The following is a 25,406-nucleotide window of genomic DNA, read 5'->3' as shown; positions in this document are numbered from 1 at the left end:
TAAAAATCCCGGTCCTTACCCAACGTGAATATCTTTGTTTTTGTGGGGCAATTGTGAAGCTCCGTGGTTTCAACATGAAAGATTTCACCATAACTTCAGTTTTATCTATCAACTTTCTAATATTCCTGTTTCTCCCCCTCAATTATTGACTTCCAGGTTTCTCATGACTTTGCAATCAACTTCAATGAAGACAACCCAGAATGTGCAGGTAAAGCCCAACAGAAGAACCTTCGCACACACTTAGCAATGTCTTTGGCATCTTCCTTAGCTCTCAAAAGTCAAGTGCGATGTGGTGATGGATGTATTTGTCCCAAATGTTTGTATCATTGGATGGAATTTCCATCGCCACACCCCAACACTTTATGAATGAGAGCACTGAAGAATAACGGCTCGGAATTCGCGGTCAGCGGCCGAGTGAAGGCGTTTGCCCACCGGCCCCGGAGTAAGCTTCGCACGAGCATCTCCCGATCTCTCTGTGGCGAGACGTTCAGCTCTTCCAACGTGCAACTGGAATCAGCGCAAGTTAATGGGGAATCCCTAACGCGAGCTGCTGTGATGTCAACCGGCTGTCTAAGCAGCCAATCGCAGTGCAGAATTCTCGCAGAAAACGAACCAGGAAGCGAGGAAGCTCCTTTGATTCTAACTTTTTTAAAATGTTACAGAGAGAGCAAAACAAAGATTGGGGCTCTCACATGGGGGAAAAGGCAAACCTGAAATAAAGATGAACAAACTTTTAAAAAACATTTTTTTTTAATGTTATTTTATTAAAGTGGACAAATTTCACACTGCACCAAATTAAAATTAGTTTTTCGGGGCCATAACCTTTGATTAGCCGTCAATACGCTGATAAAACCCCAGTTACACTGAATCCAGAAGGGTCTGACTTTTAGTGGGGAATTTAACAGTGGTAATTATCACGGAAGAGCCAAGGTTTTCATCAGTTTCCCTGATTTGAGAGATTTCACTGATTGCCGGCTCTGTCGGGGGTTGGGCAGGGGGAGTCACAGCACAGCCAGTGTCGGAGCAGTGAATGACTGATCGCAACTTCAGAATTTCCACGTTAGGACGCGCCTACGCGACGCCCTGAAGTTGCGGTCAGCTTCAAAGGTGGAATGATGGCCAAGGTTGCCAGTTCACCCTCACGCCGACCGCAAATTTCGAGCCTTTATGAATGAGAGTGAAAACTGATATAGATAAGTACTGAAGAATATTGTGTGTTGCAATTGGCTTTGCCACATACTCATTCTCCTTCATAACTATGCTTTTCGACAAGGTATACAGGGAGTTGTGGAAGCCTATCAGAAATGCCTTCCGAAGATCCAGCTTTACGGACCAACAAACATTGCGCCAATTATCCAGAAGGTGGCCAGTTCGGCCTCCGAGGAAATGCATACCAAGGAAGCAACAGTAAGTGGTTATCATGGACAATACACAGGGTCCCAAACTGTACACATAAAAACATAAGAATTAGGAGCAGGAGTCGGCCATTCGGCCCCTCGAGCCTGCTCCGCCATTCAATAAGATCATGGCTGATCTTCGACCTCAACTCCACTTTCCCGCCCGATCCCCATATCCCTTGATTCCCCGAGAGTCCAAAAATCTATCGATCTCAGCCTTGAATATACTCAACGACTCAGCATCCACAGCCCTCTGGGGCAGAGAATTCCAAAGATTCACAACCCTCTGAGTGAAGAAATTCCTCCTCATCTCAGTCTACACAACGGAAGGGAACGTCCTCTTGCTTCTCTAAAACAGTTTTCAACTTCCTCCCTTTGCCCCACACACCAAGATGATCTCCGACAGCAAGTGGAAGTCCAGCCCCAGTTCTCCTGGGTCAGATTTGGGAAAAGTTAATGATTACATTTTTGTTTTTGTAACTGGGTTGCTGATGGTGCACCTCCCTCTGTAAGGTGTAGAAATTCTCCCTGCGCTATTTTAATGATTTGGTTTATTTCGAACGAGTTAACGGCTTTATTAAAATAATGCGCCGCAGAAATTGCATCCCCACTGAGACAAGGTAAAGGCCCTGTGCGAACAGGATGTTTGTCCGTGATTAGGCAATCAGTCGGCGGCGCTCCTCAGAGAATAGATTGTATCTCCTTTAGCTTTATATTCTCACTAATCTCTCCCTGGCTCCACTCTATCTCACGTCGTTTGACCTGTTAATTATTTTTCTGAATTATCTATCTGCTAAGCAGCGTTGCTTCGAGAAATGGTCTTTTTTACTCACATAGAAACATAGAAGATAGGAGCAGGAGTAGGCCATTCGGCCCCTCGAGCCTGCTCCGCCATTCAATGCGATCATGGCTGATCATCCAAATTCAGTACCCTGTCCCTGCCTTCTCCCCATATCCCTTGATCCCTTTAGCCTTAAGAAATATATCCAGCTCCTTCTTGAATATATTTAATGAATTGGCCTCTACTGCCTTCTGTGGATAGCTTGCACAGTGCATAGCTTGCCCATTCTACATGCAATCAGCTTCCGTTACTATATCAACCTTGGCCAATCATGTCTGATCTGTACAGTGAACAGCGCCTGCAACCTGCACCTTCCGACAAGCTTGTACACCAGGTAAAGTCAAGCCTAACTGGATCAATAGGGAGATTGGAATGCATGTCCACAGATCCCTGAACGTAGCAGGACAGGTAGATAATGTGGTGAAGAAGGCAGACGGAATACTTGCCTTTATTAGCCGAGGCCCAGAATATAAGAGCAGGGGGGGGGTTCTGCTTGAACTGTATAAAACACTAGTTAGGCCATAGCTAGAGTACTGTGTATAGTTCTGGTCACCACATTACAGGAAAGATGTGATTGCATTAGAGAGGGTACAGAGGAGATTTACGAGGATGTTGCCAGGACTGGAGAATTTTAGCTCTGAGGAAAGATTGGATCGGCTGGGGTTGTTTTCTTTGGAACAGAGGAGGCTGAGGGGAGATTTAATTGAGGTGTATAAAATAATGAGGGTTCTAGACAGAGTGGATAGGAAGGACCTATTTCCCTTAGCAGAGAGGTCAATAACCAGGGGGCAGAGATTTAAAGTAATTGGTAGAAGGATTAGAGGGGAGTTGAGGAGAACTTTTTTCCCCCAGAGGGTGGTGGGGGTCTGGAACTCAGTGCCTGAAAGGGTGGTAGAGGCAGAAACCCTCATCACATTTAAAAAGTACTTGGATATGCTCTTGAAGTGCCGGAACCTGCAGGGCTACGGACCGAGAGCTGGAAAATGGGATTAGGCTGGAGAGCTCTTTGTCGGCCGGCACAGACACGATGGGCCGAATGGCCTCCTTCTGTGCTGTAAATTTCTATGATTCTATGATCCACAGGATTTTGCGATGTATAAAAGATTCAATCGTCAGAAAAGTAGTGTCAAGTATAAACAAACAACTGAGTATAATTGAAGCCAGTATGAGGAATGCTCAATGACGATGGGAAAAGTCAGTCAAACTAAAACACGGAGGGAATTTTCCTCAATAATATCTACACTGAACATAGCAAAAAGTATCTCAAATCTTTTTACACAGCGAGTTGTTGTGATCTGGAATGCGCTGCCTGAAAGGGCAGATGAAATAGTGGCTTTCAAAAGGGATTTGGATAAATATTTGGAAAGGAAAATTTTCAGGGCTATGGGGAAAGCGCAGGGGGGAGTGGGACTAATTGGAGAGCTCGACCAAAGAGCCGGCACAGGCATGATGGGCCGAATGGCCTCCTTCTGTGCTGTATCAATCTATGGAGGAAAAATTGGGTTGCTTTGCGCCTCCCGTTAGCGTCCCGGGGGGGGCGCTAACGGGGCGCAAAGCCCCAAGCGCCCGGGCACGGCGCCGCTAACGCCTCCCGCAAAATTCAGCGGGCGGTTAGCGGTGGCAGCTACGGCAGCGCCCTGCGGTCCTGCGCCTCTAGCGATGGCGTCATCACCGTGCGCAGCGCCCCGCTCGCGCCCCGCTCGCGCCCCGCCCGCAAACTTTGGCTGCGCCCCACTGACCTTTCGCCGGACGATATGTTCGACAGGGTCAGGGTGGTGTTTGTGCGGCCTCGGCGGCGGTATTTAAAGGGGCAGGTTTCGGGTGGCCATTTTTTTTTTCTGGCCGCCTGCCAGCACCTGCCCCCCTTTCCCCTCTTTCATTCAGGGTGCCGGCCGCGATCGCTCAGGCCGGCGCTCCTCTCGAGTGCCGGGCTCTTTTACTGGCACCCCGCTCCCCGGTGGTCCAGCAGGGCCCCGGTGCGCACTACACTAGGACCCTCCCCTTTAATCAGGGGAGGGAGGCCTGTAATACCGCGGCGCTACGGGCCGACACGCGAGGCGCTGCTGCACGTAGCGCGGCGATATTCAATGGGAGCGCCCCAAGAGGGAGGGGGAGCGCTTCCAGTAGAGCCCCGCCTCCTGCTTGGGGTGCTACCACTGAACTTACGGCGCTAGCGGGCGCCACCGGATTTTTCCCCCTGTGATTCTAAATGTGTTCCTTTTGTTTTATCAGCAATATTTCATCCTCCTGATTTTGACGGATGGTGTGATCACGGATATGGCCGACACCCGAGACGCCATTGTCCACGCCTCGCATCTTCCCATGTCGGTGATCATAGTGGGGGTCGGAAACGCCGACTTCAGCGACATGCAGATGCTGGATGGAGATGACGGCATTCTCCGATCGCCGAAGGGCGAACCCGTTTTACGAGACATCGTTCAGTTTGTGCCATTTAGGAACTTCAAACACGTAAGTGGGACCTGGAGACCCAGCTTTGCCCCAGGAATAGAAACAGAGACTCAGCATTTCTATAGCGCCGTTCACCACCTCTGTACGTCCCAGAGCACTTTACACCCAATGAAGTACTTTCTGAAGTGTAGTCACTGTTGTAATGTGGGAAACGCGGCAGCCAATTTGCGCACAGCAAGCTCCCACAAACAGCAATATGATAATGACCAGATAATCTGTTTTTAGTGATGTTGATTGAGGGATAAAAATTGACCAGGACACCGGGGAGAACTCCCCTGCTCTTCTTCAAAATAGTGCCATGGGATCTTTTACGCCCGCCTGAGAGAGCAGACAGGGCCTCGGTTTAACTTCTCATCCGAAAGACGGCACCTCCGACAGTGCAGCACTCCTTCAGTGCTGCCCCTCCGACAGTGCGACGCTCCCTCAGTACTGCCCCTCCGACAGTGCAGCACTCCCTCAGTACCGACCCTCCGACAGTGCAGCGCTCCCTCAGTACTGCCCCTCCGACAGTGCAGCGCTCCCTCAGTACTGCCCCTCTGACAGTGCGGCGCTCCCTCAGTACTGCCCCTCCGACAGTGCAGCGCTCCCTCAGTACTGCCCCTCCGACAGTGCGGCGCTCCCTCAGTACTGCCCCTCCGACAGTGCGGCGCTCCCTCAGTACTGCCCCTCCGACAGTGCGGTGCTCCCTCAGTACTGCCCCTCTGACAGTGCGGCGCTCCCTCAGTACTGCCCCTCTGACAGTGCGGCACTCCCTCAGTACTGCCCCTCCGACAGTGCGGTGCTCCCTCAGTACTGCCCCTCCGACAGTGCGGCGCTCCCTCAGTACTGCCCCTCCGACAGTGTGGCGCTCCCTCAGTACTGCCCCTCCGACAGTGCTGCGCTCCCTCAGTACTGCCCCTCCGACAGTGCGGCGCTCCCTCAGTACTGCCCCTCCGACAGTGCAGCACTCCCTCAGCACAGCACTGGGAGTGTCGGCCTAGATTAGCTGGGGTGTCCTTGTGTTATTGAACGATCTGTTGGGCGCCATTTGCACACTTACGACAACGCAACACGGGGTAGATTGCGCCAATTCTCATTTGTTGACTTTATTAACGGTTTATGGAGAGTTAGGAATAAGAAATAAGGATGAAAATTAATCAAGAAGGTCAGACGCCATGGCGAACGTGCCCAGCAGAAACCTGGCGGGCAGGTGGCTAACATCGCCCCTGGCTCTTACCCATCCGACAGCCGCCACGATCGCAACATCTGCGATTTTAACCCCGCTCTCCCAAGCAGGCGGCAAGGACAGACGCCTGGAGCCAACGGGGTCCTTCTTTACATAGGCACGTTGTGGCCCGATGACATCGTCGAGACCCGACTGTAATTTTAACTCGGGCCGGAGCGGGGAATCCGCCTGGAGTTAAAATCGGGGCCAACATGTCTACCTCTCACATACACTACTTGATAGCTCATGACAAACAACAATAAATACATCAAAAATAACAACAGAAAATGTTGGAAAAACTCAGCAGGCCAGGCAACATCCGTGGAGAGAGAAATAGAGTCAATAAAAATGTCAATTCTGGCCCAACATTCCTGGGGTTGGAGAGGAAAGAATGTCCAGCTGGTCTTTTCCGATTCTCATTTATTGTGTGTGAGTCCCATTGAAGCCCGTAATATCTTTACTAGGGAAAGGTAATCAGTCGCAAAGGGGATTGATTACTGCCCAAAGAGGCCCACTTGCTCTAATGGGGGCAGAAGATGTAAAGCAGAGGCGGTTTCTTTGGGGTTTTCCCAGGCCTTCTCTCTGCCATCGGAGCAGCCAAGCGCAACTCCAACGTTCTGCGGAGTCACCCTCGTCGGGAGGAGGTGGAGCAACGAGCCAGTACCGGGAGAGAGCAGGAGCGGGCAGCCCTCGTCGGGTAGACTAGGAGCAACGAGCCAGTACCGGGAGAGAGCAGGAGCAGGCAGCCCTCGCCGGGTGGACTAGGAGCAACGAACCAGTACCGGGAGAGAGCAGGAGCAGGCAGCCCTCACCGGGTAGAGTAGGAGCAACGAACCAGTACTGGGAGAGAGCAGAGCAGGCAGCCCTCGCCGGGTAGACTAGGAGCAACGAACCAGTACTGGGAGAGAGCAGAGCAGGCAGCCCTCGCCGGGTAGACTAGGAGCAACGAACCAGTACCGGGAGAGAGCAGGAGCAGGCAGCCCTCGCCGGGTAGACTAGGAGCAACGAACCAGTACCGGGAGAGAGCAGAGCAGGCAGCCCTCGCCGGGTAGACTAGGAGTAACGAGCCAGTACTGGGAGAGAGCAGGAGCAGGCAGCCCTCGCCGGGTAGACTAGGGGCAATGAGCCAGTACTGGGAGAGAGCAGGAGCGGGCAGCCCTCGCCGGGTAGACTAGGAGCAACGAACCAGTACCGGGAGAGAGCAGGAGCAGGCAGCCCACGCCGGGTAGACTAGGAGCAACGAGCCAGTACTGGGAGAGAGCAGGAGCAGGCAGCCCTCACCGGGTAGACTGGGAGCAACGAGCCAGTACCGGGAGAGAGCAGGAGCAGGCAGCCCTCGCCGGGTAGACTGGGAGCAACGAACCAGTACTGGGAGAGAGCAGGAGCAGGCAGCCCACGCCGGGTAGACTGGGAGCAACGAACCAGTACCGGGAGAGAGCAGGAGCAGGCAGCCCTCGCCGGGTAGACTAGGAGCAACGAACCAGTACCGGGAGAGAGCAGGAGCAGGCAGCCCTCGCCGGGTAGACTAGGAGCAACGAGCCAGTACTGGGAGAGAGCAGGAGCAGGCAGCCCACGCCGGGTAGACTGGGAGCAACGAGCCAGTACTGGGAGAGAGCAGGAGCAGGCAGCCCTCGCCGGGTAGACTAGGGGCAACGAGCCAGTACTGGGAGAGAGCAGGAGCAGGCAGCCCTCGCCGGGTAGACTAGGAGCAACGAGCCAGTACTGGGAGAGAGCAGGAGCAGGCAGCCCTCGCCGGGTAGACTGGGAGCAACGAACCAGTACCAGGAGAGAGCAGGAGCAGGCAGCCCTCGCCGGGTAGACTAGGGGCAACGAGCCAGTACCAGGAGAGAGCAGGAGCAGGCAGCCCTCGCCGGGTAGACTAGGAGCAACGAACCAGTACTGGGAGAGAGCAGAGCAGGCAGCCCACGTCGGGTAGACTAGGGGCAACGAGCCAGTACTGGGAGAGAGCAGAGCAGGCAGCCCTCGCCGGGTAGACTAGGAGTAACGAGCCAGTACTGGGAGAGAGCAGGAGCAGGCAGCCCTCGCCGGGTAGACTAGGAGCAACGAACCAGTACTGGGAGAGAGCAGGAGCAGGCAGCCCTCGCCGGGTAGACTAGGAGCAACGAACCAGTACTGGGAGAGAGCAGGAGCAGGCAGCCCACGTCGGGTAGACTAGGAGCAACGAACCAGTACTGGGAGAGAGCAGGAGCAGGCAGCCCTCGTCGGGTAGACTAGGGGCAACGAGCCAGTAATAAAAACACAAAATGCTGGAAACACTCAGCAGGTCGGGCTGCATCTGTGGAGAGAGAAACAGAGTTAACGTTTCAGGTCGATGACCTTTAGTCAGAACTGGAAAGAGTTATAGATATGATAGGTTTTTAAGCAAGTGCAGGGGCTGGGAAAGGGGGGAAAGGAGGAAAGAGTGAAAGGGAAGGTCTGTGATTGGGTGGAAGGCAGGAGAGATTAAATGACAAAAGGGGTGATGGTGCGAGGCGAAAGGCGATGGTAATGGGACAAGTAAAGAAACAAAAGATGAGACTAGAGGAGGTGTAAATGGGGATGGCAGAATCATCAACAGCTGCCATCCGTAAAAATGGGGGCCGAGGTTATGATCTGAAATTGTTGAACTTGATGTTGAGTCCAGAAAGCTGTAAAGTGCCTAATCGAAAGATGAGGTGCTGTTCCTCGAGCTTACGTTGAGCCAGTATCGGGAGCAGACTGGGAGCAACAAGCCAGTATCGGGGGAGATCAGGAGAAGGCAGCTAACATTGGACGGGGAGCAGGAGCAGCAGCCTGGCCAGCCAGCATCGGGGGAAGAGCGGGAGTAAGCAGCCAGAGACTACTCGACATGCTGAGGTCGTGAAAGGCTCAATATAAATGCAAGACTTTCTTTCTGCGATCTCATGGTCAATGTTCTGGGATTTGGTGTTCGGTTCTTCAATTTCAATCTCTACAACACTACAGTACTAACCCACATTGAGCTATGTTCACACAGGCGCTGCATTCTCCATGCAGTGAGCACCCAGTCTTAGTGCCTGTAAGAATCATTTCCATATTTGCTTCCTCTACAACCTAAACGTCGAAGTATTTAAATCAGCAGATCACAAATCCAATAATGCTGAACAAGTAAATGCTTCATGATTTGTACATCACTGCTTCAGTATGGAGGACTAACGATCATTAATCTCCCACTTTGATTTGTAAAAAAATGTCATAAATACTATACCCGTCAGCTGTGGCTCAGTGGGCAGCATTCTCGCCTCTGAGTCAGAAGGTTGTGGGTTCAAGTCTCACTCCAGAGACTCGAGCACAAAAAATCTAGGCTGACACTCCAGTGCAGTGCTGAGGGAGTGCTGCACTGTCAGTGGTGCCGTCTTTTGGATGAGACATTAAACCGAGGCCCCGTCTGCTCTCTCAGGTGGACGTATAAGATCCCATGGAACAGGGGAGGGTGTCCTGGGGCCAATGTTTATCCCTCAATCAACATCACTAAAAACAGATGATCTGGTTATTATCGCATTGCTGTTTGTGGGAGCTTGCTGTGCGCAAACTGGCTGCCGCGTTTCCTACATTACAACAGTGACTCCACTTCAAAAAGTACTTCATTGGCTGTAAAGCGCTTTGGGACATGCTGAGGTGGAGAAAGGCGCTATAGAAATGCAAGTCTTTCTTTTCTTTCAGAATATTCAAAGAGCCTTTCAGGGTCCTGCAATCAATAAATGATTTGTGTCTACTATTCTGAGACAATCTTTTAATGGCATCTTGTTTAATAAATCACAGTTCACATCCCATCCTCTGTAAAATGTCAGGACGGACACAGATCTGGCGTTGTATCTAGTAGGACTTTTACAGTAAGGAGTAAACTAGGGACTTGACAACAAGTTTGCTGTGAATGTTTATTCAGGCCATTCCAAACCGGAGATATCTGCTCGGAGGTAAATCCAGCTGCCGTGTAAATATTTTTAAACTGCCCCAACTCGGAGCTCTTGATGTTTGTAATTCAATTTGCCGATCACCATTATTTCCCTTCAGACGTTGTATAGAATCATAGACATTTATGATACAGAAGGAGGCCATTCGGCCCATCAAGTCGGTGCCGGCTCTCTGTAGAGCAATCCAGTCAGTCCCATTCCCCCGCTCTATCCCCGTAGCCCTGCAAGTTTATTTCCCTCAAGTGCCTATCCAGTCTCCCCTTGAAAGCATTGAGTGTCTCCGCTTCCACCACTTCCGTCGGCAGCGAGTTCCAGGTCCTCACCACTCGCTGCGTAAAAAAGTTTTTGTACTTCGCCCCACCCTGCTCTAGTCTGTCCTGACAACAAGCCTTATTTCCAATATGTGAGGAGCACCCGCCCCACTGCACCACTCCAACACTTCCTGCAGTCATCGCCTCTCCAGATTATTTCACTGACGGACTGAATTCGTCCCGAAATGGAGAGCTGGGCTGTGATCGCCGACTCTCCAGCCTTGTACAGCTACTGACACAGTTCCTCAGGTCGTGGTAGAATACGGAGAGACTGAGAGTGCCTGCTGCTTTGTGGGTTACACGGAACGCGCAGGCCCGTGGGTTTGAGGGTCCCGCACAGCCTCGACACGTGCAGGTCTCCATACCTGGTCACAGTCACTATTGTCAGAGGGTCATTGCCTATCAGGAGGATGTTATTGACTATATAAATACATTGTATTGGCCGGGACCCAGTGGTGAAGGGCTGGTTGTTAACACACTGCACTGTTCAAACCCTTCATTTGCTTTGAAGACGATAGCAGAACAATCTTATGTCGGACAAAGCACGTTTTGGGATCAGAGTGACTGCTGCCAACGAACTGGAAGCTGCGCAGAATCTGCGGTGGTTTAATTATTAATGTATAATAATATCATAATGTCGTATAAATCTGTGGAGCTCTGGGTTGGTCTAATAATTTTGCTGAGGGGAGGTTTGCGGAGATTTATTTGTTCGGAGCAGGAGCTCCATGTGAAGGGAAAGGACAAGAAGATGAATAAAAATAGACTAAAAAAAAACAGAAAATGCTGGAAACACTCAGCAGGTCTGGCAGCATCTGTGGAGAGAGAAACAGAGTTAACGTTTCAGGTCGATGACCCTTCGTCAGAACTGGAAAAAGTTGGAGATGGAACAGGTTTTAAGCAAATGTAGGGGCAGGGAAAGGGGGGAGGGGAGGAAAGAACAAAAGGGAAGGTCTGTGATAGGGTGGAAGGCAGGAGAGATTAAATGACAAAAGGGATGATGGTGCAAGGCAAGAGATGGTAATGGGACAAGTTAAGAAACAAACGATGGTTCATGATGAAGTGTAAATGGCACTGGCAAAATGAAAGACAAGTGCCATGTGGGAGAGAGAAAAAATAAATAAATGGGAAAATAAAGGATAGGGGCTGAGGTCATGGTCTGAAATTGTTGAACTCAATGTTGAGTCCAGAAGGCTGTGAAGTGTCTAATCGAAAGATGAGGTGCTGTTCCTCGAGCTTACGTTGAGCTTCATTGGAACAGTGTAAGAGGCCGAGGACAGAGAGATCAGAGTGGGAGTGGAGCGGAGAATTAAAGTGACAGGCGACCGGAAGCTCAGTGTCACCCTTACGGACTGAACGGAGGTGTTCCGCAAAGCGGTCACCCAATCTGCGTTTGGTCTCCCCAATGTAGAGGGGACCGCATCGTGAGCAGCAAATACAGTATACTAGATTGCAAGAAGTACAAGTAAATCGCTGTTTCACCTGGAAGGGGTGTTTGGGGCTCTGGACGGTGGGAAGGGGAGAGGTAAAAGGTCAGGTGTTGCATCTCCTGCGCTTGCACGGGAAGGTGCCAGGTGAAGGGGAAGGGGTGCTGGGGGTGATAGAGGACTGGACTAGGGTGTCGCGGAGGGAGCGGTCCCTTCGGAATGCTGAAAGGGGAGGTGAGGGGAAGATGCGTTTGGTGGTGGGATCACGCTGGAGGTGGCGGAAATGGTGGAGGATGATCCGTTGAATGTGGAGGCTGGTGGGGTGAAAGGTGAGGACAAGGGGAACCCTATCGTGGTTCTGGGAGGGAGGGGCAGGGGTGAGAGCAGAAGTGCGGGAAATAGAACGGACGCGGTCGAGGGCAGTGTCAACCACTGTAGAGTGGAATCCTCGGTTGAGGAAAAAGGAAGACATGTCGGAAGCACTGGTGTGGAAGGTGGCATCGTCGGAGCAGATGCGGCGGAGACGGAGAAACTGGGAGAATGGAATAGAGTCCTTACAGGAGGTGGGGTGGGAGGAAGTGTAGTCCAGGTAGCTGTGGGAGTCGGTGGGCTTGTAGTGAATGTTTGTCAATAGCCTATCCCCAGAGATGGAGACAGAGAAGTCGAGGATGGGAGGGGAAGAGTCGGAGATGGACCATGTGAAGGTGAGGGAAGGGTGGAAATTGAAAGCAAAGTGAAGGAAATTATCTAGTTCAGGGCGAGAGCAGGAAACGGCACCAATACAGTCATCGATGTACCGGAAAAAGAGGCGAGGGAGGGGACCTGAGTAGGACTGGAACAAAGAATGTTCCACATATCCCATGAAAAGGCAGGCATAGCTAGGACCCATGCGGGTTCCCATAGTAACACCTTTAATTTGGAGGAAGTGAGTGGAGTCAAAGGAGAAGTTGTTCAATGTGAGAACAAGTTCAGCCAGGCGGAGGAGGGTGGTGGTGGATGGGGACTGGTTGGGCCTCTGTTCAAGGAAGAAGCGGAGCGCCCTCGGGCCATCCTGGTGGGGGATGGAGGTGTAGCGGGATTGTACGTCCATGGTGAAAAGGAGATGGTTGGGGCCAGGAAACTGGAAACTGTTAAAGTGACGGAGAGCGTCGGAAAAGTCGTGGATGTAGGTGGGAAGAGACTGGACAAGGGGAGAAAAAATAAAGTCGAGATAGGATGAGATAAGTTCCATGGGGCAAGAACAGGCTGAAACGATGGGTCTACTAGGGCAGTCCTGTTTGTGGATCTTGGGAAGGAGGTAGAAGCGGGCTGTGCGGGGTTGGGGGACTATGAGGTTGGCGGCCGCGGGGGGAAGATCTCCAGAGGAGATGAGGTCAGTGACAGTCTTGGAAACGGTGGCTTGATGTTTGGTAGTGAGGTCATGGTCCAGGCAGAGGTAGGAGGAGGTGTCGGAGAGTTGGCGTTCAGCTTCCACACGGTAGAGGTCGGTTCGCCAAACAACAACAGCACCACCCTTGTCAGCAGGTTTAATGATAATGTTAGGGTTGGATCTAAGAGAATGGAGTGCTGCAAGTTCAGAGGGAGGTAGGTTGGAGTGAGTGAGGGGAGCAGAGAAATGGAGACGGCCGATGTCACGTCGGCAGTTAGCAATGAAAAGATCTAGAGAGGGTAAGAGGCCAGAGGGAGGGGTCCAAGTAGAACGAGAATTTAGAAAGCGGGAGAAAGGATCAGCCGTGCGGGGGGAAGACTCCTGGCCAAAGAAGTGGGCACGGAGGCGAAGGCGGCGGAAAAAGAGCTCAGTGTCGTGCCGAGCTCAAAATTCATTGAGGTGAGAGCGTAAGGGGATGAAGCTCAGGCCTTTGCTAAGGACTGATTGTTCGGGGTCAGAGAGGGGAAGGTCAGAGGGGATAGTGAAAACACGGCAGGGGGTGAGATTGGAAGAAGGGGGGTCAGAGGAAAGTGAAGGGGAAGGTGGTTCCGGAGGGGCGTTGGTGTCCAAGAGTTGTTGTAGCTTGCGATCCTTGACATCAGAAGGGAAGAAAACAGTTTTTTTGTTAAAGCGCCGGATGAGATGAAGGATGAAATGGAACTGGGGACCAGGACAGCTTTGAGACAGAGTGAGTCGGTGCTGCTGAAGAGAGAGGTCGAGGGTGTTCATGTGGCGGTGCATGGCGTTCAGCGTGGATCTCAGGATACGGCGAGAGCAGTGGTTCGAGGAACGCTGAATATCTCAGAGATGGAGGTTTGCTGAGTTTTGCTGGTGCGGATTTTCTTTTCCTGACGTTCGGCAGTAGCGATCTCCTCTCCCCACCCCCTCCCCTCCTTTCTCTCTTTCTGATGGCGACAATATTTTCTTTTCCGTTAGCGAACAACCAAAGAAAACCACTGGAACTGCGCACGTGCAACCAATTAATCTCGTTGGCAGCAGTCGCGTCCATTTGGGACATCAACGTAGGTTAACTAACGTGGTAGGGCTGGACATATTCTAGCATTTTTCAAGGGGTGGTGACAGGAAAATGCACAAATCTTGTGCATATTACATAGAAACAAGTGGATGTCAGAATCTGTGAGAGTGAAGCTCGAATGGCTTTCAGTGGTCATTTGAAAACCCCCAAACTCTCTTGATATCACTCCCATGGCATCTCTGATTCTAAGATCTGCGGTACAATTCATAGGCAGTCACTTTACCATTTTGAGTAGTTTGATGAGTAGTGAGCCTCGCTCTGTTGCTACATCAAGAACCAGAGGCCACATGGGGCTGAGATGATTGACCTCCAACAACTACAACCATCTTCCTTCCTGCGAAGTATGACTCCAGCCAGTGGAGAGTTTTCCCTCCCGATTACCATTGACTTCAGTTTTACTAGGGTTCCTTGATGCCACACTCAGTCAAATGCTGCCTTGATGTCAAGGGCAGTCACTCTCGCCTCACCTCTGGAATTCAGCTCTTTTGTCCATGTTTGGACCAAGGCTGTAATGAGGTCGGAAGCCGAGTGGTCTTGGCGGGACCCAAACTGGGCATCAGTGAGCAGGTTATTGGTGAATAAGTGCCGCTTGATAGCACTGTCGACGACACCTTCCATCACTTTGCTGATGATTGAGAGTAGACTGATGGGGCGGCGATTGGCCGGATTGGATTTGTCCTGCTTTTTTGTGGACAGGACATACCTGGGTAGTTTTCCATTGTTGGATAGATGCCGGTGTTGTAGCTGTACTGCAACAGCTTGGCTAGAAGTGCGGCTAGTTCTGGAGCACAAGTCTCCAGCACCATAGCCGGGATGTTATCAGGGCCCATAGCCTTTGTTATATCCAGTCTGCTCAGCCGTTTCTTGATATCACGTGGAGGGAATCGAATTGGCTGAAGACTGGCTTCTGTGATGTTACTGGGCTAGTAATCCAGAGGCCTGGACTAATGATCCAGAGACATGAGTTCAAATCCCACCACGGCAGCTGGGGAATTTAAATTCAATTAATTAAATAAATCTGGAATAAAAAGCTAGTGTCAGTAATGGTGACCATGAAACTACTGGATTGTTGCAAAAACCCATCTGGTTCACTAATGTCCTTGAGGGAAGGAACTCTGCCGTCCTTACCCGGTCTGGCCTACATTACAACAGTGACTACACTCCAAAAGTACTTCATTGGCTGTAAAGTGCTTTGAGACGTCCGGTGTGTAAAGTCTGTGGGTTGTGCAGTTAATTACGACACAGACTTCAGGAGTAACATACAACAGGACTTTACTATTCGAAGGTCAGGGCGAATCTGCCCAATAAGTCATGCCACAGCACTTATATACCGGTGTGGTCACTGTCGGTATTACCGTATACAGAAGCCAAACAAGTAGTGCCACACCTAAAATAGTTCTCTTAAAGGTGAACGGTTACATACATAGTCTCTTAAAGGTAGACGGTTACATACACTACAATCCTCCCTTTTTAGCTTACAACATACGTATTTCCCATTAAACATACATTATAACATATATACAACTTTATGCAAGACAGTTCACAGATTCAGTCTCTCTGGAGGTTTCCGGACTCTGTCAGGATAACGCCTCAGTGGTGTCGTCATTCCTGGTGGGGTAGTAGGTGCTTCTGACAAAGTCAATTCGGCTTGAAAGACAGTGTCAGGTTCCTCTGATTCCAGTATTACCAGATCGGAGGTAGGTGTTCTGGGTATCTCGGTTTCAACAGTAACCGGGTAAGGTGGTGAAGTAGGTTGGCCAGTTGTGGCTGACCCTATGATCTGGTCAACATGGCGCCTTATTATACTGTCCCCAAGATCCACCGTATACATCAACGGCCCTAGCCTTTTTCCAATAGTTCCAGGCTGCCATTTCTCGGTACGGTAGTCCCGGGCCAAAACTTGTTGACCTATCTGAAAAGATCTAGTGGCCCTTTCATTCATGCCCTGGAATTGCCGGTTCTCTACGTCCCTTCTGACGTTTGGCTTGAGCAAATCCAGCCGGCATCTTAGTCGTCTATTAAAAAACATCATGGCGGGAGTTTGATTTGTGACCGCATGTGTTGCATTCCTGTACGCCAACAAGAAGCTATCCACCTTATGTTGTAAATTAATGTCTTCATTACCCATGGCCTTGATGGCCTTCTTGAAGGTCTGGACAAACCTTTCAGCCAATCCATTGGAGGCGGGATGGTATGGGGCTGACGTGTAGTGCTTAACCCCATTGCTGTTTAAGAATTTCTTGAATTCTTCGGACACAAATTGCAGTCCATTATCAGAACAGATCTGTTCCGGCAGGCCATTCCTAGCAAACATAGTCCTTAACACTGTGATGGTTTTTTCCGTGGTGGTGGTGGTCATCTTTATTACCTCCGGCCACTTGGAGTGTGCATCCACCGCTATTAGGAACATTGAGTCCATAAATGGACCAGCAAAGTCGATGTGTACCCTTTGCCAAGGAGATGAGGGCCACTCCCATGGATGCAGCGGAGCCTGTGGTGGCGCGTTCTGAACCTTCTGACATCCTAGGCAGTTCTTAGTGATTTCTTCGATGTCTACATCGATGCCTGGCCACCATACAAACGCTCTTGCTAGGTTCTTCATCTTCACTCCACCCAGATGTCCCTCGTGCAGCTCCTTTAACACCTTCTTTTGAAGTTTGGGTGGAATCACCACTCTAGATCCACACATCAGGGTTCCTCTACACACTGACAGCTGTTCTTTCCTCTGTGAAAATGCTTGCAGTGTTGGTTCGCCCTGTGCTGGCCATCCCTCCACCGTTAAGTCATAGACTCGTGAGAGAGTCGGGTCATTTCTTGTTTCGTTTTCGATCATCGAATTTGTTATTGGTAGACACTCCACTATGGATGAGTGGAACATCTCTACCGGGTCCAATGTAGTCGCTTCTTCTACTATCGGCAATGGCAAGCGCGATAACCCATCAGCATTTCCATGCTGTTTGGACCTTTTGTATTCGATGTCATATTGGTGTGCCCCAAGTAACATGGACCACCTTTGTAACCTTTGTGCTGTCATGGTGGAAACGGCCTTGTTTGGGTTGAATATGGACACCAACGGCTGGTGGTCTGTCAGTAATGTGAACTTCTTACCTTGCAGGTAATGATTGAATTTCTCCACGCCCCACACAAGGCTGAGGGCCTCCCTATCTATTTGAGCATAATTTCGCTCCGCGGAGGTCAATGATCGGGACGCGAATGCCACTGGCCTTTCCGAGCCATTTGGTAACTTGTGTGAAAGTACTGCTCCAATTCCATAAGGGGAAGCATCACAAGCTAGACGAAGGGTTAACGTTGGGTTGAAATGAGCCAACACTTCTTCAGAGGTAATCAACTCCTTGCTTCTGCGAAAAGCCTTTTTACATTCCTCACTCCACTTCCATGGTATTTCCGCAACAGAGCATTCAGCGGATGCAGCACCGTGGATAGATTTGGCAGAAACTTGTGATAATAATTAATCAACCCCAAGAATGATCTTAACTGTGATACGTTTTCTGGAGTGGGGGCCTTCACGACAGCTTCTATCTTGTCAGGTGACTTGTGCAGCCCCTCTCGGTCAATGACATGACCGCAGTACGAGATCCGTTTCTGGAAAAACTCACACTTCTTGCGATTAACTCGAAGGCCATATTCCTTCAACCTGGTGAGCACCAGTTTCAAATTTGTGAGGTGTTCTTCCTCGTCTTCTCCCGTAATTAGGATATCGTCTAAGTAGCACTGCGTGCTTGGAATTCCTTGTAATACCTGCTCCATGGCCCTCTGCCAAATTGCTGGAGCCGAAGCTACCCCAAAAACCAGTCTATTATAACGATACAATCCTCTGTGTGTGTTGATGGTGAGGTACTGGCGTGACTCTTCCTCGACTTCCATTTGTAAGTATGCCTGAGCCAGGTCTATCTTGGTGAAGTGTTTCCCTCCAGCCAACGAAGCAAAGATATCTTCAATCCGCGGAAGCGGGTATTGTACCGTGTGAAGCACCGGATTCACTGTGATCTTGAAGTCTCCGCAGATGCGGACCTTCCCCGGTCCCCCTGGCTTATTACTTGGTGAAGACTTCATGACGGGAACAATGGGCGTGGCCCACTCACTCCAGTCCACTTTTGACAGTACCCCTGATCGTTCAAGTTCTTCCAGTTCTGCCTCCACAGCTGGTCGTATCGCATAAGGTACCGATCTGGCTTTGAAAAATTTTGGGCTTGCATGTTCTGCAATCTTAACCTTTGCTTTAATTCCTCACAGTGTTCCCAGTCCTTGCTGGAATACCTCTTTAGCTTCGTCCAATATTCTGGACAACCGTTCAGGTTTGACATCTTCCTTTCCGGAATCCACCGTCATGGTGTTTAGTGAATGCCAGTCTATCTTTATTTTCCGGATCCACTCCCGTCCCAGAAGTGGTGGACCTCCCTCAGGCAACACATACAGGTCCATCCTTTGGTAATCTTTATCCTTGTATCTCACCTTGACTTCTATCTTTCCGATGGGGAATACTTTGTGCCCCGTGTATGTCTGTAGTACTAGTTCCGTATCCCGTAGTGGAATATGCTTGAATAACTTTTTATAGTCATGCTTATTCATGACCGTCAGCGCCGATCCGGTGTCCACTTCCATTTTCACTTGGACTTTTGCAATCTGTAGTGTGATCCAGATAGTTTGTCGGTCAGCTTCATTACTCACATTGTGAACTCTCAAACTATCCAGTCCTTTGCAGTTGGAGTGTGAGTCCGACTTCTGTTCCTCCGGACTCTTCCTAGTCACCTCATGTACCTTTCTGTACCACTTTTGTGGTGACTCATTATTGTTGGTCTTCTTCCCTGACCGGCATACCTTAGCTATGTGACCAAGCTTGCCACATTTCCTACATTCTTGGTTTTTAAACCAGCATTGGTTCTGGTCGTGTGTTGTCTTTCCACAATGATAGCATTTCGTTGTACCCGAAGTAATTTGTTGTACCCTGAGTGCCGCTGCCTTTAGCTGCATTTCCGCAGTTCCTTTCACTGCGGCTTCGCTTGATGCTGCGATAAGGACAGCCTTATCAAGTGGAAGATCGTTCTCTTCAAGCAGTCGTTTTTGTGTTTCTTCCTTCAACATTCCTCACACGAATTTGTCTCTCAGTGCCCCTTCCAGGTTGTCCCTAAACTGACAGTCTTTCGCTAGCCTCCGCAGTTCAACCAAGTATTCCGCGTTGCTTTCGTCTTTCCGTTGCGTTCTCGCATAGAATTTGAATCGTTCAGCCAACATCAACGGTGTAGGGTTCAAGTGGTCCTTCAGGACAGCCACAATATCATCGAAAGTCTGATCCGCCAGTTTAGCTGGTGCTAGTAGATGCTTCAAGAGCCCGTATGTCTTTGCGCCCATCGAGTTCAGCAAGGTTATAGCTTTGTCATCTTCTTCTATTTTATTGGCCTCACAATAGATCTCAATGCATTCCACGTACGTGGCCCAGTCTTCTACTTCGGAATTAAAATCATTGATGTTACCACGCTTAGGCATCTTCCTCTCTTTGGGAACAACACAAGTATTTCTTTAAATTATTATTTCTTTTTTTTTCTAAGATGGCGGTTTTCCCGCGAAAATGGCGGTTTCCCGCTCTTATCTTCTCTCCCCGCCCACTTCAATGGCGGTTTCCCGCTTCTGTCTTCTTCCCCGCCTAATGGCGGCTTCCCGCGTTTCTTCCCTGGCAGGAGGGGTACACTTTCCCCACGGGCGACGGCCGCTGGCTTTCAGGTTCACAGCCTGCGCGTCGGCTTCAAGGCTTTCCCTTTTTTTTTAATTTTTTTATTTTATGGCAGGGCGACCGGCTCTGGGTACCCCGTTGACGGCGAACAGGTTCAGCCGCTGGGCTGGCTCTCGCACAGTTCCCCTTGCTCGGCTCTGTCTCTCTCCCGCTCGCTCGGCTCTACCGGCGCTGGGTACACCCCGTTGACGGAGGACAGTTCAGCCGCTGGACTGGCTCTCGCACAGTTCCCCTTGCTCGGCTCTGCCTCTCTCCCGCTCGCTCGGCTCTACCGGCGCTGGTTACACCCCGTTGACGGAGGACAGTTCAGCCGCTGGACTGGCTCTCGCGCAGTCTCTCTTGGTCGGCTCTGCCTCTCCCGCTCGCTCGGACCCCAATCGCGCCTCCCAGCCCTCTCGCAGTCCGGTGCTTCTCTCCCCGGCTGCGGCTGAGTTTCCCTCTTCCCGCGCCTACGCTCCCGGTCGCAGCGCTTCGTGGCTTCGGTCACCGCCCGGCTTTTCCCGCCGGTCGCGGTCTCTCACGACGCCGTTGGACCCGACTTTTTGTCCGGCTCCTTTTTCCCCTCGACCGTGGTCGAGTGCCCAGCCCTTATCCTCCGGCTATTCTTTTCACTTTCCCTTACTCACAGTCACCGTGGCAGAAGGGACAGTCAGTGCCTGTTGCTGATGGAAGTTTTTGTCGCTAAAGTCTTCCTCCTTTCTATTGCTGCAGCCTTGAGTTTTCTCCCAGCCGAATGACGAGGGCGGTTGCCTCTTTTCGACGCTCTTTCGTTGCTTTGAAATTATTGTTGCCGCAGGGTACGATCGGACTCGTCGCCACTGTAAAGTCTGTGGGTTGTGCAGTTAATTACGACACAGACTTCAGGAGTAACAAACAACAGGACTTTACTATTCGAAGGTCAGGGCGAATCTGCCCTATAAATCATGCCACAGCACTTATATACCGGTGTGGTCACCGTCGGTATTACCGTATACAGAAGCCAAACAAGTAGTGCCACACCTAAAATAGTTCTCTTAAAGGTGAACGGTTACATACATAGTCTCTTAAAGGTAGACGGTTACATACACTACACGGTGGTCGTGAAAGGCGCTATAGAAATGCAAGTCTTTCTTTCTTTCTTATATGTGACTCCAGACCCACAGCAATGTGGTTGACTCTTAACTGCCCTCTGAAATGGCCGAGCGAGACACTCAGCTAAGGGCAACTAGGGATGGGCAATAAATGCTGGCCTTACCAACGGCGCCCACATCCTGAGATTGAAATTTAAGAAAAGTTAACAGGAACCAATACTATAACCCTGTGTGTACTGCAACCAAAAACAATGAAACCAGGTGATAAACACAGACAAAAATGCAGTGATCACCAAAAGTTTATTTTTTAATTACTATAAAAACTTGAATAAAATGTAGACATAAGGGGGGATAAATTCAGTTGTTTGCGCCTCCTGTTAGCGCCTTAAGAGGGCGCTAATGGGGCGCAAAGCAACTAGCGCCCGGGCACGGCGATGTTTGCGCCGTTCGCGAAATTAACTAGACATTTTGCGGCGGTGCTAAACACAACCGCCACGATCTCCTGCACCGGCAGATTGTGACGTCAGTCGAGTGCGCAACGCCTCGGTAGCGCCCCGGACCGGATATTGAGTGGCGCCCCCTGCCTTGCCGCCTGCCGCTAGCAACGACAGGTTGAGGGGAGCGTTTTACTGTCAGAAAGGGATGGGGGGAGCGCTATTTAAAGTCGACCGCTTCCTGCCTTTTTTTGTTGGTGACATTTTTGCACCACGCATTCTGAGAGAGAGAGAGACTTCTGGAGAGATTCAACGCTGTGTGAAGGAGTTTTGGGTACTGAGCAGCACTTTGCAGGTTTATTTTGATTTGCCCTTCCTTGCTTCGCCAGCGCTCTGAGGTAGCGCCTCGCTCCTCGGCCTTTGCGCCTTAAGACAGGTGTGAAGCGCCTGATTTAACGCTCCAATCACCTCCAGGGGCGATAAAAGCCAAGTTTGCCGTCGGAGGCGATAATTAGCGCCAGGCGCTAAACTTTGCGCACGGCCGATAACGGCGCCCCAAACGGGGCGATACCGAATTTTTCCCCCAGTAACCTAGGAACTAGGAGCAGGAGTCGGCCACGCGGCCCCCTCGAGCCTGCTCCGCCATTCAACCTCAACTCCACTTTCCCACCCGATCCCCGTATCCCTCGATTCACACATACAATGTACTGCATGAGCAATCAGAAAAATGCCATGCCTATTCACACGAGTCAGTCAGTATGATGGCGGTTTGGGCTGTTCCTTGTAGGCATTGGACCTTGCTAAGGTTATGAAGTCGCAGAAGCCTATGACATGAATCTTGTCATTCATGTGGAAATAACTTATGAAATAATGCTGGGCGGCCTGTGGGTGGCGCTGTCCAGGGAGAGTATAAATACTCGGGCACGAGCCCAGCTTGCTCAGGACATTCTTTAACAGGAACTAGTGAAGGACACAACTAGATCTCCATGTTGAAAAACAGTTGATTAAAGCCTTGTTTAATACTCAGACCAAGTGCCCAGTAGTTTTCTTACGTCAGCCTGCATAGCCAGGACTGCACTTTAGCTGTTTCCATTACTCCGTCCCCTCTAAGCTGCTGGGGCACATGACCCAGGACCGGCATTTCCAGTGCGAAATTTCGCGCATGAAACTTCGAATAGGGCTGCGCAGCCCGTTAAAGGGACCGCGCACCCAAAAATAAATTCACCTCAACTGAGGGCATTAAGTGCCCCGGAATACGCCATTTACCCTGTTTTCCTGGAGTTTTCCGGGATTCTTCCACTAAGGTCACAGGAAAGGACTGGGAGAATCCCCGGAGAAATGAAGGCCAATGGGTTGTGCTGGGAACTGTGCATTTTGAGCTCAAATGTGGCAATTGAAATTCGTCACGCCGGTTTTCATTTTCAGCCTCAGCTGTGGCTCAGTGGGCAGCACCCTCACCACTGAGTTAGAAGGTTGTGGGTTCAAGTCCCACTCCAGAGACTTCAGCACAAAAATCTAGGCTGACGCTCCCAGTGCAGTGCTGAGGGAGTGCCGCACTGTCGGAGGTGCCGTCTTTCAGATGAGATGTTAAACCGAGGCCCCGTCTGCTCTCTCAGGTGGACGTAAAAGATCCCGTGGCCACTATTTCGAAGAAGAGCGGGGGAGTTCTCCCCGGTGTCCTGGGGCCAATATTTGTCCCTCAATCAACATCACTAAAACAGATTATCTGGTCATTATCACATTGCTGTTTGTGGGAGCTTGCTGTGCGCAAATTGGCTGCTGCGTTTTTTACATTACAACAGTGACTACACTTCAAAAAGTACTTCATTGGCTGTAAAGCACTTTGGGATATCTTGCGGTCGTGAAAGGCTCTGCAAAAATGCAAGTCTGTCTTTCTGAGCTGTTTTATAAATTAAAGGGAAGCATTCCTGAAAGGGGAGATGTTTCATTGTAAAGAACGCCACTTATCTCGATAATATATCAAAGTTATTCAAGATCTCTCCTATTTGGAAGAAAAATGCCAGTGTGGACTATCTCGGTGTTACACCGGAGGCTTGACAGGCGGTAGTGCATCACTCAGCTGACATGAACATCTGGTTCATCTCCGAGAGGATCCAGAGAATTAGTTTGTATTTAAGGTCTGTACTCAATGCGATTAGCATCCTCTACCGTGCTGAATGTTGACTTCAAGCAATCAGTGAGGCTTTTAATTTCACGATGGGTATCGCTGTGACTTGATCCTTGCAAAATTTCAGAAATCTCATGCATTTGGATTGCACCCAAATTGGATTAATCAGTACTGACTGGAACCAATTATTTAAAGACCCATAACTAATATTAGATATGCAGCTCTTTGCCTACTGCCATACATAAGAACATAAGAATTAGGAGTCGGCCACTTGGCCCCTCGAGCCTGCTCCTCCATTCAATAAGATCATGGCTGATCTTCGACCTCATCTCCACTTTCCTGCACTATCCCCATATCCCTCGATTCCCCTAGAGTCCAAAAATCTATCGATCTCAGCCTTGAATATACTCAACGATTCAGCATCCACAGCCCTCTGGGGCAGAGAATTCCAAAGATTCACAAACCTCTGAGTGAAGAAATTCCTCCTTATCTCAGTCCTAAATGGCCGACCCCTTATCCTGAGACTATGACCCCTGGTTCTAGACTCTCCAGCCAGGAGGAAACAACCTCTCAGCATCTACCCTGTCAATCCCCCTCAGAATCTTATACGTTTCAATGAAATGTTGGGCTTGCATCAGACAATCCAAAGTCAGATTTCCCCCAGCAGATAGAAAAGCCCGAAACGGCCTTTGATGCGTTAACTAAACTGTGGGGTGGGGGGGGGGGGGCGGTGAGGGCAAGGCACCGTTTCACGTTGGAAGCATCTCCACGCCCCCTTTATATAATTTCCCCCCCTGACATAATAGCCCCCTTTAATTCCTCAACAGGTCAGGGCTATAATCTGTTTTCTTTTCTTTGCAGGCGTCCCCCGCTGCCCTTGCGAAGAGCGTCCTCGCCGAGGTCCCCAACCAAGTGGTGGACTACTACAACGGCAAAGCAATCCCGCCAAAATGTCTGTCGGATTACGAGTCTTCCCGAACACTTGCACCCTAATACTCTAGTGACCTTTGACCTAGTACAAGTTATGATGTATAGCACGTCTAAGTGACTTTTAAAATGAATGAGAGAAACCATTTTGCATGTGTAGCCACAAGGCTTGCATTCTCCTCCGCTGTTGTACTGTCGACAACTTTTTACAAGATGGACTACTTTGCATAAGAGCATGTCGCCTTGAAACGTATCAGTATCTGTTTTTTTATACAGGTTTATTGGGATTTTACTAAATTTCTTACACTGTAAAGCATTTTGGAACATTTATTGAAAGTTGATAGCGAGCAGTATTGGCTCCACCTGTTACTACTGATGGATTTTTCAAAAACAGCAGATGCATGGACTGTATTTTGCATGTCTATAATAAAATGACACTGTTTTCCATTTGTGGTCAATCTTCTCTTGTGTGCCAAATATGCGGAACAGACTCTCGGCAAAAACAGTTAAAACTGTGTCAATTCATCGGAACATAGGAACAGGAGGAGGCCATTCAGCCCCTCGAGCCTGTTTCGACATTCAGTGAGATCATGGCTGATCTGCGACCTAACTCCATATACCCGCCTTTGCCCCGTATCCCTTATTACCTTTGGTTAACAAAAATCTACCAATCTCAGATTTAAAATGACCAACTGACCGAGCATCAATTACCGTTTGCGGAAGAGAGTTCCAAACTTCTACCACCCTTTACAAGAGAATGTAGAAGTGTTTCCTAATTTCACTCCTGAAAGGTCTGGCTCTAATTTTTAGACTATGCCCCCTAGTCCTAGACTCCCCAACCAGCGGAAATAGTTTCTCTCTATCGACCCTATCTGTTCCCTTAATATCCTGAAAACTTCGATCAAATCACCCCTTAACCTTCTAAATTCCATGGAATACAACCCTAGTTTGTGTAATCGCTCCTCGTAATTTAACCCTTGGAGTCCGGGTATCATTCTGGTAAACCTACGCTGCACTCCCTCCAAGGCCAGTATATCCTTCCTAAGGTGTGGTGC

The 25,406-nt window shown here is 50.0% G+C and overlaps 1 protein-coding gene across 1 annotated transcript in view; it reads left to right on the top strand.

Moving 5' to 3' along the window:
• The window catches only part of cpne4b (copine IVb), a 542,136-nt gene extending 517,338 nt beyond the window's left edge, over positions 1-24,798 (top strand). The window contains exons 13-16 of the mRNA XM_085989288.1: positions 157-208; positions 1,274-1,407; positions 4,471-4,707; positions 24,286-24,798. Of these exons, the coding sequence (XP_085845414.1) occupies positions 157-208; positions 1,274-1,407; positions 4,471-4,707; positions 24,286-24,417 (555 nt within the window). The 3' untranslated portion in view covers positions 24,418-24,798. The remainder of the gene's footprint in view (positions 1-156; positions 209-1,273; positions 1,408-4,470; positions 4,708-24,285) is intronic.
• The last annotated feature ends 608 nt before the right edge of the window (positions 24,799-25,406 follow it).

This window comes from Somniosus microcephalus, chromosome 5, assembly GCF_052327205.1.
Source record: "Somniosus microcephalus isolate GS21.2 chromosome 5, FLI_Smic_1.0, whole genome shotgun sequence".
NCBI lineage: Eukaryota > Metazoa > Chordata > Chondrichthyes > Squaliformes > Somniosidae > Somniosus > Somniosus microcephalus.
This window is presented reverse-complemented; position numbering and strand designations above follow the sequence as displayed.